The following is a 13369-nucleotide window of genomic DNA, read 5'->3' as shown; positions in this document are numbered from 1 at the left end:
GTTTCTTCAAAAGAAGTGGCGTGGAAGGAGACAAAGGGAAAGACAAAGCCTCTTTCACACAAGCTCCTTCTTATCCTGCCAAACACCAGCAATGTTCCCACCGTGCTGATGCTTTCTGCTGGTCACGACACCCGAAACTCCTGCAGGCAGGTGAGCTCGAGGTGTGAGCTGGGTATCACCAGCACATCTCTTCCTGGTGCTCACGGAGACTTGGCACCTGTTGGGAACTTTGGAAAACAGCTGAGAGGCCAATTTTAAAGTCCCTGCAATGGTGACAAGTGCAGCTGGTTGTTGTAACATGGACTGCCAGGAAGCAGCTCCATGCAGTGGTAACAGGTAAAATGAAGCAGCGACTCCCTGTCTGTCCTATTTAGAGCTGCACATGTGGGTGTTTTCCAGTCCAAAAAAAGTAACCAGAAAGCCTGGCTGAAGCATCCTAAACCTCAGCAGATTATCCTTCCTGCACATGGTCTCAATTCCAAAGGGAATCCAGCACATAAAACTCTATCCTTCCCCAGATCTGAGCCACAATGGCATTTTCTACAGCTACAAATGCTTCCCATATTCCTTCCATAGCACAGTAACCAAAGAGATCACAAGCACCCTGTATTATTAGGGTTTTGGGTTGGGTTTTTTTTGGTGTGATTGGATTATAACCATTCCAGATGGGATGGAATGGTTATGATCTGTTGGAATCACTTGCCAAAGCCAGTACCAGAGCTGCAAACTTGTTTGGAAGAATCAAGGTGATAAGAGTCAGGAGCTGCCAGAGGTGAGTTTCCTGGGATCCAAAGGCAGAAACACTATTGCCAGAGCCCCAGCAAGCTGACAACAACCTTCCAGGAGTGTTTTGTGCCTCCTGCCAACAAGGTCAGGCAGAAGGGGAAAAAAAAAAATCGCTGCCCAAAAGCAATTGTCTGTCTTTGAATGACAGAGGAAACATCCCAACGTGAAATGAGAGAACTGATGTTATCACAGTCTGAACACACTGAGGGAAGAGGATACTATTCCCAGACCATTCCCCATCATTCACCTCCATCTCTCTCTGCTCAGCTTTTGACTCCTACATAGAGCATTACCCTGATCAGTCAGGTGACTTCAGGTAATCCAAACATCTTCAACAGTCCTGCTTACTTTTTTTTTCTTTTAAATCCATGAATTCTTGTAAAAACCAGCTTGAGAAGCAGCCACTTGCAGCCACGTCAGTGGATTTGAAGGCAGAGTTCTTCCCTCATAGAGGCAGAGATGGGCAGCAAAGAAGGCAGCAAAAGTTTTTAACCTAAATGTGCTGCTGGCAGAAATGCAGCCCAGAAGAATCCAAACCTGGCTTAACCACACATTCAGCTCCCCAGGGAGCTCCACTGGGCAGGTCCTGAATCCATGGTTAGAGACAAACAGCATTCCTTGTCTCCATTCCCTGCCCTTATCTGGATCAGCACATGTATCCTGTCATATTCCAGCCCAGCTCAGTCAGATTGTCTTTGGAAGGTCCATAAAAAGGGACAGTTAAGTCTTATTCTTGTGTGAGATACAGATCTGCTCAAGGAAACCTTCCACACCTCCCACAACCTCTGTTGAAAAGGGCTGTTTCCATCCTTTTCCCAGTTTTAGCAGTGTTATTTACTGAGCAGTAATTAAATAGCAATAATCTGGTAATAATAATAATTCAGCAATTTTCTCCCACATGATTGAACAGAGCCAGATTTTCAGGAAAATAAACTCACCTCTGGCAAGCAGAACTCAGGCACTGAGTCCACAAACACGTGGCCAGAGCACTCCTTGAGCTCCTGTAAAAACCACACCAACAGAAAAGACACAAAAATACAACACAACGTTACTCCAGTGCAGCACATTTTGCACTTTCCAAACAGGTAATTTCCAGTCTTATTACATTATGTTTGTGCCCCTTCTTGGTCTAGGCAGATCTGCTGAAATTGCTTTCATGCCAGATGAGGCTGCTTGGTGTCTGAAGGGATCAGATCCTTTTTGGGAGAACAGAAGGAACACTTTGGTAGGTCAGGAAGGAGCCCTGGGAATCACTGGTGGGTAGTTTGGGAGGTAAGTTTGCAATTTAGTTTTGGTTCCAAACAACACCCAACCTCTTCTGTCTTCTTAGGACCAGAATGCAATTTTTAGCCCCTTTCTCAGAGTATTTGATGAAGCAACTTTTGGGGATCTATGCTCCACATGGAACTTTTTATTAGATTTAGCTCCACTGGATCTCTAGTCCTCTATTTGCTTCCTCTTTTTCCAAGGCTGACATCAAAAATCTTTGTCACATAAATAAGTCAGGGCTATGTGTGGAACAAAAATATTCCCAACTCCACTCCTAACACACCTCACAGGATATCTGCCACCCACTCTTCTCTCCTGGATGCTTCCCTTGTCCCACAGAGAGGGGTTTCAGCCAGAGTCAGACTGACAGAATTAAAGATTGAATCCAATTGTTCACAATTACAGTGCACCTGCCAACTCCTAACGAATGAGCAATTACAGCTCGTGGCAGAAGTCTCCCACCCTCATCTCCAGGGAGTTCAAAATGATTAAAAGGAGATCTCAGCACATTTCAGTGCCTCTCCAGGACTGAAGTTTTATAAATGTCCACCCCACATGATGAAACACCCCCCTTTGACTCCTTCCCTCGCCTTTTTCCAGCAGGGGTCACGGAATTTACCATTCCAGGCAGTCACAGCGGTCAAGGTGAAGCAAAAGAGATGCTGCATTTGAATTTCTAATGCATGATTTCCATTGGCACTGGGTGAGTTTGGAGGTTTCTCTCGAGCACATAATGCAGCAGCAGCACCCCAGAAATGGAAATACACCCCATATAAAACTATACTGACAGTGAGTCCATTCTTTGGGGGCTCTGAGACCCAGGCTGGGGGTTCAGGAGAAACATATTCCAGGGAATTCAAACTGAGCAGCTCCATTCCTTGTCCCTGAGCCTCTGCAGCCTGTGACTGCCAGAGAACAAGTGCTCTGAATAGAGCTGTTACTATTTTACCAACACAAATGCTGCCTGTACAGTTTCTTTTGTCTCCAATGAGAAGAAAAATCAGGTCTTTAATCTATGATCTTCAGCTCCCTTGCCTGTAAAAATCAGATCAATCCATTTTGTCCACCTCAAAGTCCCCTACATAACCAACTATTATCAGTGTTTCCTTTAATGTTCACATAGTCAGAGAACAGTCTATTAAAACACTATTTTCTCCACTGGTACCTATTGCTGCCCACATCTGAAATGTACCTGCCTATTTTACTAACTTCTGACATATTTTTCTGTTCATTGTTCCCCCGTGGCAGATCAAGCCGGAGGCTGCAGTGCCAAGTTTTGGTTGAAGCCCCAGATAAATTCTGCCTACAAAACTGATGCAATGAAAAGAAGAGGAAAAAAAAAAGAGAAATTCTGTGTCTCTCATGTAGCTGAGGAAGTTCTGTGTCTTAGAATTAGGAGGCTGGAGATAAAATCCTCCCTGCTACGTCCAGCAGCAGAACACATGTTGACTTCAGAGGCCAAAGACAAGCTTTTCCTCTCTGAGGGACCTCCCATAGGCAAACCATTCACTCTCTGAGTCCTCCTGCCTCAAAAAAAAGGTACAGTACCAACCTCATTTATAAGCATACTCTGAAGCTTCAGTGTCAGAAAAGTGAGACTGGGGAATAAAAGGCACTCTAAGAAGGCAAGGCACTATTATTTATGGAGCTCCATGAAATACAAAAATATTCATACTGATGACTTCTGCATTTTAAAGAGGATTTTTTATAATCTAGGCTACCTCTGAAGACTGAGAGCCTGGAGTTGCTATTAGCATTTTGTTTCAAACCCTTCTGCTCTACAAGGACACCCTGGCTGGTAAAGGTACACACAGAAACCTTTGGGATGAGTCAGTGTGGAATATTGTTCCTGCTCCTAACCTGTCAGGGAGCTTTTGGCATGGCAAGAAAATTCCAAAAGTACAGTACCTTGTCCAGAAAAGTGCTTCCATCTTTCAAAACCCAACCAGGAAGTTTGGACAGCCTGGGGCTGTGGGAAAAAAAGAAGAGAAATTATTGGAACATGAACTGGTTTATAATCAGTGGCCAAGCACAGACCTTCTGTTTGGTGTCACACAGGCAGAGAACAGCATTCCTGTCTCAGGGAAGTAACAGTCTCAATAAAACAGACAGACAGTTTCACTGTGGGTAAGTGTTCACCAAAATGACTTTTACAAATCATGATTATGACACTCCTAAGTAAAAAGAGGATGGGGCCTGCAGGGAGTTTGTAGTCATTTATGAGGAGAATTTCAAAAAGGCTCAGTGCTGCTCCGTTGCCCTGTGGTAAAACTGGATGAATAAACAGAAGTTGGGGCAGCAACAAACTCTGGGCTTGAAACAACACAAAAGCACCATAAAAGTGCTCTGGGACAGAGGACAACAGACAAATATTCCCATTAGCCATGGCAGGGGAAGACTGATGCTCTGGAGGAAGTGTTTGTAGACACAGGTTGGGATTTTAGATCACATAAAACACGGTTTCCTGCTTAGTTCTCACCCTGAGCAGCCACCCCAACAGCTGCACAGAGCATCCACCTCTGCTGAAGGACAAAGGGGCAAGGAGGCTTTGCTGTGAAGTGCATGTTCTAAGCAACAGCAGAGATTCTATTTTTTAATAGTTTCAAATGCTAATAAAGAAATGGCAAGGTGGACATTGGAAGCCTGAGTTTACAGCAGTACTTGCTGCAGCATTTCTTGCTGCCTTAACTGAGAGACTTATTCCACACTTCACAAACATTTGATTTTTGTGGGAGCCTCCAACTTAGCTCTAAAACCACTGTGTGCCCAGCCTCAAGCCCATCTACAGAAATCCAAAAAAAGTGGAGGTAACAAGAGAACTGAACCCACCTGGAAACAAGCCCTGCAACAATCTCAGATCTGGAACCTGGCTGCAATGAAATCTGGAAGTGCTGGGCACTAAGCTCTACAGACAAACATGTTTATAGCCTACAAGGGCTTTCAAATTAAACATCTTGAAAATAGGAAGTGATTCGAGGGCTCAGAGGAATGTTGTGTTCAGACTAATGTGGATATGAAAGAACAAATTCTAACTGACACCCCAGAAAGTCCCAAGGAAGGCAAAAGAGGAAATCCAAGACTCAAGCAGTGAAGACAGAAGGTAAGAGGGGAGAGGAGAAGGATCTGTCTTGGAAAAGCTGTGCCAGAGAAGTGTGTCCCATTTTGAGGATTAAGTCTGAAGAAGTCTGATGATAGGAGAGATGAAGTGGCTGAATGTCCTCCACACCAACACGTTCAAAAGCACAATTTAGGAGCAGTAATTTGGAGACTGAGGAGGCTGAGGATAATTGGTGCAGTGAGACTAAAAGAGCCATGCAAAAAGCAAGGAAAAAGCAGGAATAAACCACTCTGATATGCAACAGCTTTGACAGATACAGGAGGAGAGGACAGAAAACTTGGCTGGAAGGGACATCTGGAGGTCTGCAGTCCAGTGTCTTGATGACCAGGTCAGGTCAGTCTGGCTTTGTCCAGCTGTCCCTTGCAAATCCCTGGATCTTTCCGTGGGATCACCAGCACGAGGCAGAGCAAAATAAACTTTCCCTGATATTCTTGCCCTCATAATTCAGCCTCGTGCGAGTTTTGCTTTATTCACAGCGAAAGAGCAACTATTGACTTGTACTAAACTGGCATCCACTGAGGAGGGTAAGGCCTTGTCAGGGGAGGCAAAAATCAGCAGATGGATCTTGTGTGTGGAGGGAAGTGGAATGAGCAACACAGGACAGAAAGGACTCTTTACCTTGAAGCCAAGAAGCGACACAGCTCCTGCCGACACGGTTTTGACATTGTAATAGAGTGATTGATTAATCCAAAATAGCTGGAACTGTCCCATAAATAATGTGAGCAAGTGTGTCATGGCTAGACAGGAAAGGTTAAGAGCTTCCCACATGTTCATTTTACCGCTTTGCATTCGACTTTGGCGCAGGGGAGAAAATTCCGGTTGACAACCCCCCCTTTGAAGTACAGGAGAGGGCACAAAGTGTTTGGCAACTGCAGGTGCCCTCCACGTGCTCCACGGGCTGGAGAGAACAAGGACTGCCACTGCCAGGGCAAGGGGGAATCTAAGTACCTTTGGATGGGCTTTTTTTTTTTTTTTTTGGAGAGCAAAGAACTCTAAAAAATGCCCAGCCCCTTTTACGCCGCAAACACTGCAGCACTTTCCTCTCTCACAGATTAAAGCACAGGCTCTCAAAATGTTTGCTCAAGGAGGGTCCCATGCCAGGTGTGACACAGGACTGAGCTGCATAGCAAAGATCCTCTGTAATATCATTCCTTTGTGCTGCACAGAGGTAAAAATTAGGGCTCACACCTGCAGAGCCCAAGCAGTTCCTGGGTCATTCTTTGGGGAATCTCTGGATTAGAGGCAGCAGAGAGAAGTGTGGCTCCTCTCTGATGAAGATTTCACATGGGTCTGTCTCAGATTAGCACACCTGGTTCTGAGAGGACACACAGCTCAGATCTGACTGACCTGTGCTAAAATTCCTCAGGCAGCCAGTCTTTCCTGTCATCTCTCACCTGGCAACTGATTGCAATGTCACCCCTCTGTCACCTGCCCATGTCGTGTTCATAATGCACATTTGAATTTCAGAGGTATTTAGACCCAGACACCTGATCTATGAAGGTACAACTCTGAGCACTGCAGAGATAAGGGCTTTCCAGCGGCAGCCACATTCCTCCTCAAGTTTCTAACTCATTTCCACCACTCTCTCTGCAGGACACCTGGTTTGTAGAGCACTGGAGAGATCAATTACTCGCCCAAGTCCACGTGCTCAGGACAATCCCTGCTGGAAGGGCTGTTCAATCACCTCACCGACAAGATTGATTGGATTTAAATCCAACTGTTTGCTCCGATTCCACTGGGCCATCAGGGGGCAAATCTGACATCCTTTCTTATTGAGTTTGAGTCATTTTAGTGCCGACATTCTGGGGGTACTTGGGGAATTCCAGGTTGTGACCTGCAATTTGGCTGTTCATTCCCAGGGTCTGCTATCAGCAGACAAAGCTGGCACATCCCCAGGGAGTGCTGATTCCTGCCGTTAGAAAGAACCTCTTAAGCCTTTGTTCAATCACCTCATTTTGCTACTTGTTCCTCTCTCCACTTCCTTTTTATTTGGGGGGGAGGGGGGGGTGAAAGCTAATGCAAGGCAATTCTGCCTGTACCTGGATTTCCCAAATTTTCTGGATCCCTTCAAACTCTACTTCTGCCCCAGCAATAGATGTTGCAGCCAACAACTGCATTATGGAATGGGACAGAAAAATCAACTATCACACTGATCCCTCTTAAGGCATCTGTTGCCTCTCTACAGCAGATCCTGAACTCCACGTTCTTGCAGAACAATGCAGACATTGTCTATTCTTTTCCTCTCCTCTCTGAAAAATAACAAATCATAGGAAGTGCTGGACAAACTGCTTTAACCTCATTAGGTCACTTAGGAAACTCCCTTTCCCAATCATATTTCCCCCCCTCCATCAAGCCTCCTCTGAACCCAGAACGTTCCTCACTTGTTTCCTCGTGGATCAAAGTTACTGAATGGCTTTTGAGAAAACTCCCACTGCTTCCCATCACTAAGAGTTACTCATTCCCACCTTTTCAGCTGTTAATTTTTGCCATTGATTCCATTTACTCAAGACATAAGTCATCCTAACTGAATATCCAAATTAATCTAAAAACCTGGGGAAATACAACTTTGTAGCAGGGCATGGAAGGAGTCTTGATCTCAGGATTGTCTTCTAGACTCCTTTTCCCTGCTGTTCCAACCCTGTGCCCAGCTGCACTGCCCTTTTATTTATTTCATTTTTAGAAGGGAACAATTATGCCAAGGAGGCAACTAACAAGGACTGCTAAGTGCTATTTTCCTTTGCATTAGTCCGTGCTCCAAGAAAAGCCTGAGAAGATGGTGGTTGAACAGAACTGGGCTCCACACACTCCATCTCTGTTACCCATTTATCTCATCTTGCATGAAGAAGCCAGAAAGATGACAGATATGTGACCTCACTTGTGCTGAGCAGTTGCAGCAATACTTTACTGAAGCTTAGAATAAATTATCCAGAAAAACCAATCAATAAATCCATAAAATGTCTTCCGTCTACCGAGCCAAAGGACGTTATTTTGATAAAGAGAATTTTTAAGTGAACAAAGTCTATTTATGATATCAAGATGATGCTGTTCATTTGTACCCATCTCCTCCCTCCTTCCCAAACCCCATTTCAGGCAGAGTACTCCAACTGCAACCCAAGAAGACACAGACTTAAGTGCTGACAGGCCACAGAACTCACCTCTGGACCAGAGGCAACGGCAGGAAGTTGAGGGTGGACGTCATGTCCAGCCCACAGTCCAGCATGATGGTGGTGGATTTGAACTTGAGCACGTTGCATGGCAAGGTGGGATGTCCTGACAGGCAGTACTGAAAAAGAATGAGGAGTTAGTCATGACCTTTACCAGCATGACCTTCTTCCCCTCTGTCTGGGCACTGGGGAAGACACACCTCGAATCCTGTGTCCAGTTCTGGGCCCCTCACTGCAAGAAAGACACTGAGGGGCTGGAGTGTGTCCAGGGAAGGGAATGGAGCTGGGGAAGGGGCTGGAGCAGCAGGAGCTGCTGAGGGAGCTGGGGGGGCTCAGCCTGGAGAAAAGAGGGATCAGGGGGGACATTCTGGCTCTCTGCAACTCCCTGACAGGAGGGGGGTGCTGGGAGGGGTGGTCGGGCTCTGCTCCCAGGGAACAAGGGACAGAACAAGGGGAAACGGCCTCAAGCTGTGCCAGGGGAGGTTCAGGTTGGACATCAGGAGCAATTTCTTCATGGAAAGGGTGGTCAGACATTGGAAAGGGCTGCCCAGGGAAGTGGTGGGGTCCCCATCCCTGGAGGTGCCCAAGGAATGACTGGACACGGCACTCAGTGCTCTGGGCTGGGTGACAAGGTGGGGATGGGGCACAGGTTGGACTCGATGATCCCGGAGGCCTTTTCCAACCTCAGTGATTCTGTGAACAGAGTGAACACCACTCCCCCAAACATCTTTTTTCCCTTGTTCTTACACACAGTTTCGGACACACCAGAACAAAATCCCACTTCCCACGAATCTGTCTCACAGAGTGAGTGCTCACAGAGCACTTTGATACCCCATGGCAGGGTATCAAAGGGGCAGATTTTCTTCAGGCAGTTTTTCTGATCCCAAGGGTTGAGCGGACGGCAAAGCTCCCCTCTCTGATTTAGGACACGTGTGAAATCTCTTTTTTTCTAGCAATCACCTATTTTCCCCCAAATCCCAGGAAATCGGTTTCTTCAAAATTCAGTCCTACTGGCAAAACCTGGCTAGAAAATTCGAAAACTACTCAGAGTGCAGAGGGAGGGAGAGAATCCCTGCAGGAACAGGAGGTTTTTTTCCTGTAGAAACCCTCCTAAAAACAACCACGCACAGGTGCAGCAGCTCTGGGGCAAGTTCTCACCTGCTTTCTGTCTTATTAAACACAAACAGGAAGCAGAAGGGACTGGACAACCCACCCTGAATGGGAGGGTTTGTGTAGCCAAATCCCAAAGGCTTTGGAAGCTTAATGAGCCGGTGAGCAGGTTATGTAGGGGGCACTTGAGCATCATTGAGATGCAGCCACCTCCTTTCTGGAGTGACAAACATTTAACGAGGCACAGGAGCTCTGAACGAGAAGAGAACAGAAAGGTCGGCTTTAAAATGCGGGATTAGAAACCGAAATTTCTGAGCAGAGCGTGGCCACCTCTGCGGGAGGGTTTCTCTGCTTGGAGGAGGGAATTTTCACCTGGAATCTCCCAGGTTTGGCCATCTGGCAGCTCAGCCCCGGCTCAGGCAGTCAAACTTTAGCTTTTAAATTTCAGTTTTGGTCGATTAAGATGAAAACTACCACTTGTTTGGCCACGCAGTGCACTACAAACAGACTCAGACTTTTTCTAAGTCATTTATCCCGCAGGTTTGTGTTCTGTCCTTCCCTCTACCAACTGGAAAGAAGGGAGATGAATCATTTCATTCTGTACCTCTGCTCACAATAACCCAGGACTGCAACTGCCTGGATTAACAGCTCCCAAGGAGTCTATTTACATACATGCCACAAAAACCTGCTTTAAACGATATTTAAATATTAAAAAGCTAAGTCCCATACATTAAATTTCAAATATCACAAAGATTTTTCGCTTTAAATTCACAAAGCCTTAATTATTAAGGAGCTACATCACATTTTGCCTTTCTTTCAGCAAAGTTTAAAAATAACAAGCTGGTGAAGGAGTGAGGATACAAGAAAGGAATTCAGTTGGTTTAGTCACAAATGTAATATGCTCCTGTGAAATTAAGTTCTCACCAGAGCAGAACTTTGACAACTGAAGCTCTAAATCCAAGTAAATAGAAAGAAATGAAGGGAAAAATAAGGCCTATTTTTGTAGCTTTTAAACTGTTGGTAATTAAAAAAGGCAATGAAATATCACCACTTTAATCAGCAAAACATTTTCTTGCCTTTTTTTAAAAACCATGGGTAGGTTCACACCCTGCCACCTACGAGCTAACTGGGAAATCTTCCTTTTTTTCTTCTTTACAAGCAGCTAAAATCATCTCTATCTGTGGCTGTCACGCTGTGGTAAATGGATTCCTGGGAATCAATGGACTCTTCCCAGCAGCTTCAAGCAAACTGACAGAAAAATAAAAAAGCAATTCATATTTTCTATACAGCTGTTTGCACAGCTGACATTTCTGGGCCTGCACCTCCGTTGGAATTTTAGATTAGGAATCCAAGAATTGGAGTGTTTGCACTCTCTATGTCCCCCTACACATTATAAACGTGGTTATTTCCACTCAGTTTATACTTGTTACTGTTTAAAACAGAGCTAGAGATCCCACCTGTGTTCCTGACTGGACTGAAATCCAAGCTCTTTTTGCTCCAGGAGTTGTGTGCTTCCAGCTTTATTCCCTTACAGCTAAAGGCTGGTGCAGCCAACACAGAAATGCCTCATCTCCTAACTAAAAAAGTCATGTAAAAAAGACACAAAGCACATAAAATATGCCCAGCTCAGCTCAGAACTTTCCTGGCAGGGTTTGTAAATTGGATGGAAGTTTGACAGTGGGGCAGAAGGAGCACGAATTGAGGGGTTAATTCCAGATGTTCGGGCCCTTGGAAAAGCAGGTCCTGCACAGAAATCTGGTTCCCACAGAGCATCCCTGGTGATCTCAGGGAGGGCAGAGTGACAGAGCAGAGAGGGGATGGCTCACACCTGCAGCTCCAAAACATTCCAACCTGTGCAGGTTAAAGCCAGTGCTCTGAATTCCAGCTGAAGGCAACGACTCCTGCAGTGCTTTCCTCCAGTATTAATATCAGGTGCCAGCTTAAAGTCCGGGAGGAAATTAGGAACTGGAATTGCCCAAGCCAAAGCACGTTCCAATTTTTGGGAGTCTGACACTTTCACTGGATTCTGAATCAGGTCTGGAGTCACAAAAATCCCATGATGGTTTGGGTTGGAAGGGACCTTAAAGATCCTCTCGTTCCAGCCATGGACAGGGAACATTCCAGTAATCCATCACCTCTACCCTGACATTCCAAATTCAACCCAAATCTATGAGAAAAGAGGATGAAGGCATCTATTCCTCCTCACACAATCCTGAGATTCAGACACATCTCTGGAAAAATATAAGGTGAAGAATCTGATCTTATAATTCCCAGCCCCTAAATTGATACAAAGGTCTAAAAATGCTCCAGTGCAGACCCCAGACAAGGCTGTAATTCCCCTTCCCTCTCTCTGCCCTGATGTAAGACTCTAAAAGCTAAAAGAGCTCTGCACTTCCACTATGGTTTTTACTTAAAGATTTCCCAGTTTGCTTTTCCCCATTGAATTATATCAGACTCTACAATCACATCCAGAGGTGTTTGGTTTTGCAGTGTTTGTGATATTCACCCATATCTTTATCCCACAGGTAAGATTATGCAGGATCAAGCTCTTTGCCCGCCTGCCCATGGAATTAATTGTACACATCTCCACAGACAGTGATTTCCTGGAAGTCTCAAAACAGCCCAGAACCCAAGTTCACTTCTAGGAGGCTTTGTCAAAACACACTGTGCAGCCTTGAAACCAAGAGACAATTTTTTACATTGGATAACAGTGTAATTTCAGGTTAAATAAATCAAGTGTTATCGTATTTTGAAACTTGCTAGGATTTTCACCTCCAGACCAAGAATTGCAGCACGTTATGTGAAACAGAAATTCCTCCTGGAAAATAAAGTGGTGCCTGAATCCAAGGTCTGTAGGAAGATTAAACAGTTAAAGAGGGAGATCTTGAGATACACCAATAACACGGGTAATGTATTTTCTGACAGAAGACTGCAATATCAGAACCAAAATCCTTGTCAGGAGCAAAGTGCACCCCTGGCAAAGCAGTTCCAGGCTGATTTTTTTTTTTTTTTATTACCTACTACCTGTACTATCACAGTGTCGATAGAAAACGACTTTATTAAGAACCACGAGGTTTTATTCCCGTGGCTGTCGGAGCCCAGCACAAGCCACACGTGGAAAGCTCCACGGCAGGCTCGTGTTTAAGGGCAGGAAGGCTGACAAACACCTTCTCCTCCTCCTGAATCCCACTGATACTTGATTCCATCCAACATCCTCGTCCCTCAGCCCCCTCCCCGCTTCCTCAACATCCCCCAGCTTCAGGATCGCCCCCCCCCCCCCCCGGGCCTCAGTTTCCCCTCACGCCCGGCGGGGTTGAGGCTGCGCAGCCCAGAGGAGACCCCGGTTCTCCTCCCGCCGCTGGGGGAAGGCCGAGCCCCCCTCCCTGCCCTCGCTGTCCCCCGCTCCAGGCACTCACCAGCTTCATCGCGTCCCCCGGTTCTATTTACCGGGACAATCCTGCCCCCCCCTTCCTGCCCGCCCCGCCGCGCCCCGCAGCATCATGGGAGTCGTAGTCCCGCCGTCCTCCTCGCCCTGCATAACGTCATGGCCTCACCCCCGTGGCACGCCGGGAGTTGTAGTCCGCACCGCGCTCAGCCCCGCCGCCCCATTGGCGCTCCGCGCGCCCGTGGCATGCTGGGAGTTGTAGTCCCGGCGCCGCGGGTCTCCCCGTCACCCTGGGGAGGGGGGAACTACAAGTCCCAGGGTCTCACAGCTGCAGCAGGTGGGGGCTCGGATGTTGATATCAACATGGCGCTTGTCAGACAGACAAAGACAGTCGGTCTGGTGTGATTGAGCCAAAAAAAAAAAAAAAAACAACCCCAGGAAAAAAAAAAAGAGAGGGAGCGGGCTAGGAGGAGGGAGCGGCAGGAGGAGGGCCGGGCGGGGAGGGGGCCGTGTCCTCGGGGGGGGGGGGGGGGGGGG

The 13369-nt window shown here is 46.5% G+C and overlaps 1 protein-coding gene across 2 annotated transcripts in view; it reads right to left on the bottom strand.

The window, feature by feature from the left end:
* Nucleotides 1-12954, bottom strand: part of INTS9 (integrator complex subunit 9) — a 62167-nt gene extending 49213 nt beyond the window's left edge. For both annotated transcript variants that reach the window (XR_003531184.1, XM_027665106.1), the window contains exons 1-4: nucleotides 12864-12954; nucleotides 8329-8456; nucleotides 3964-4024; nucleotides 1725-1787 (exon numbers count right to left, since the gene is read on the bottom strand). Coding sequence is in view for 1 of the 2 variants with exons in the window: in XM_027665106.1 (XP_027520907.1) it covers nucleotides 1725-1787; nucleotides 3964-4024; nucleotides 8329-8456; nucleotides 12864-12872 (261 nt within the window). In the remaining variant the exon portion in view is untranslated. The remainder of the gene's footprint in view (nucleotides 1-1724; nucleotides 1788-3963; nucleotides 4025-8328; nucleotides 8457-12863) is intronic.
* Nucleotides 12955-13369: the final 415 nt, after the last annotated feature.

The sequence above is a fragment of the Corapipo altera genome, unplaced genomic scaffold (genome assembly GCF_003945725.1).
Source record: "Corapipo altera isolate COAL_440 unplaced genomic scaffold, ASM394572v1 164, whole genome shotgun sequence".
NCBI classification, from domain to species: domain Eukaryota; kingdom Metazoa; phylum Chordata; class Aves; order Passeriformes; family Pipridae; genus Corapipo; species Corapipo altera.
This window is presented reverse-complemented; position numbering and strand designations above follow the sequence as displayed.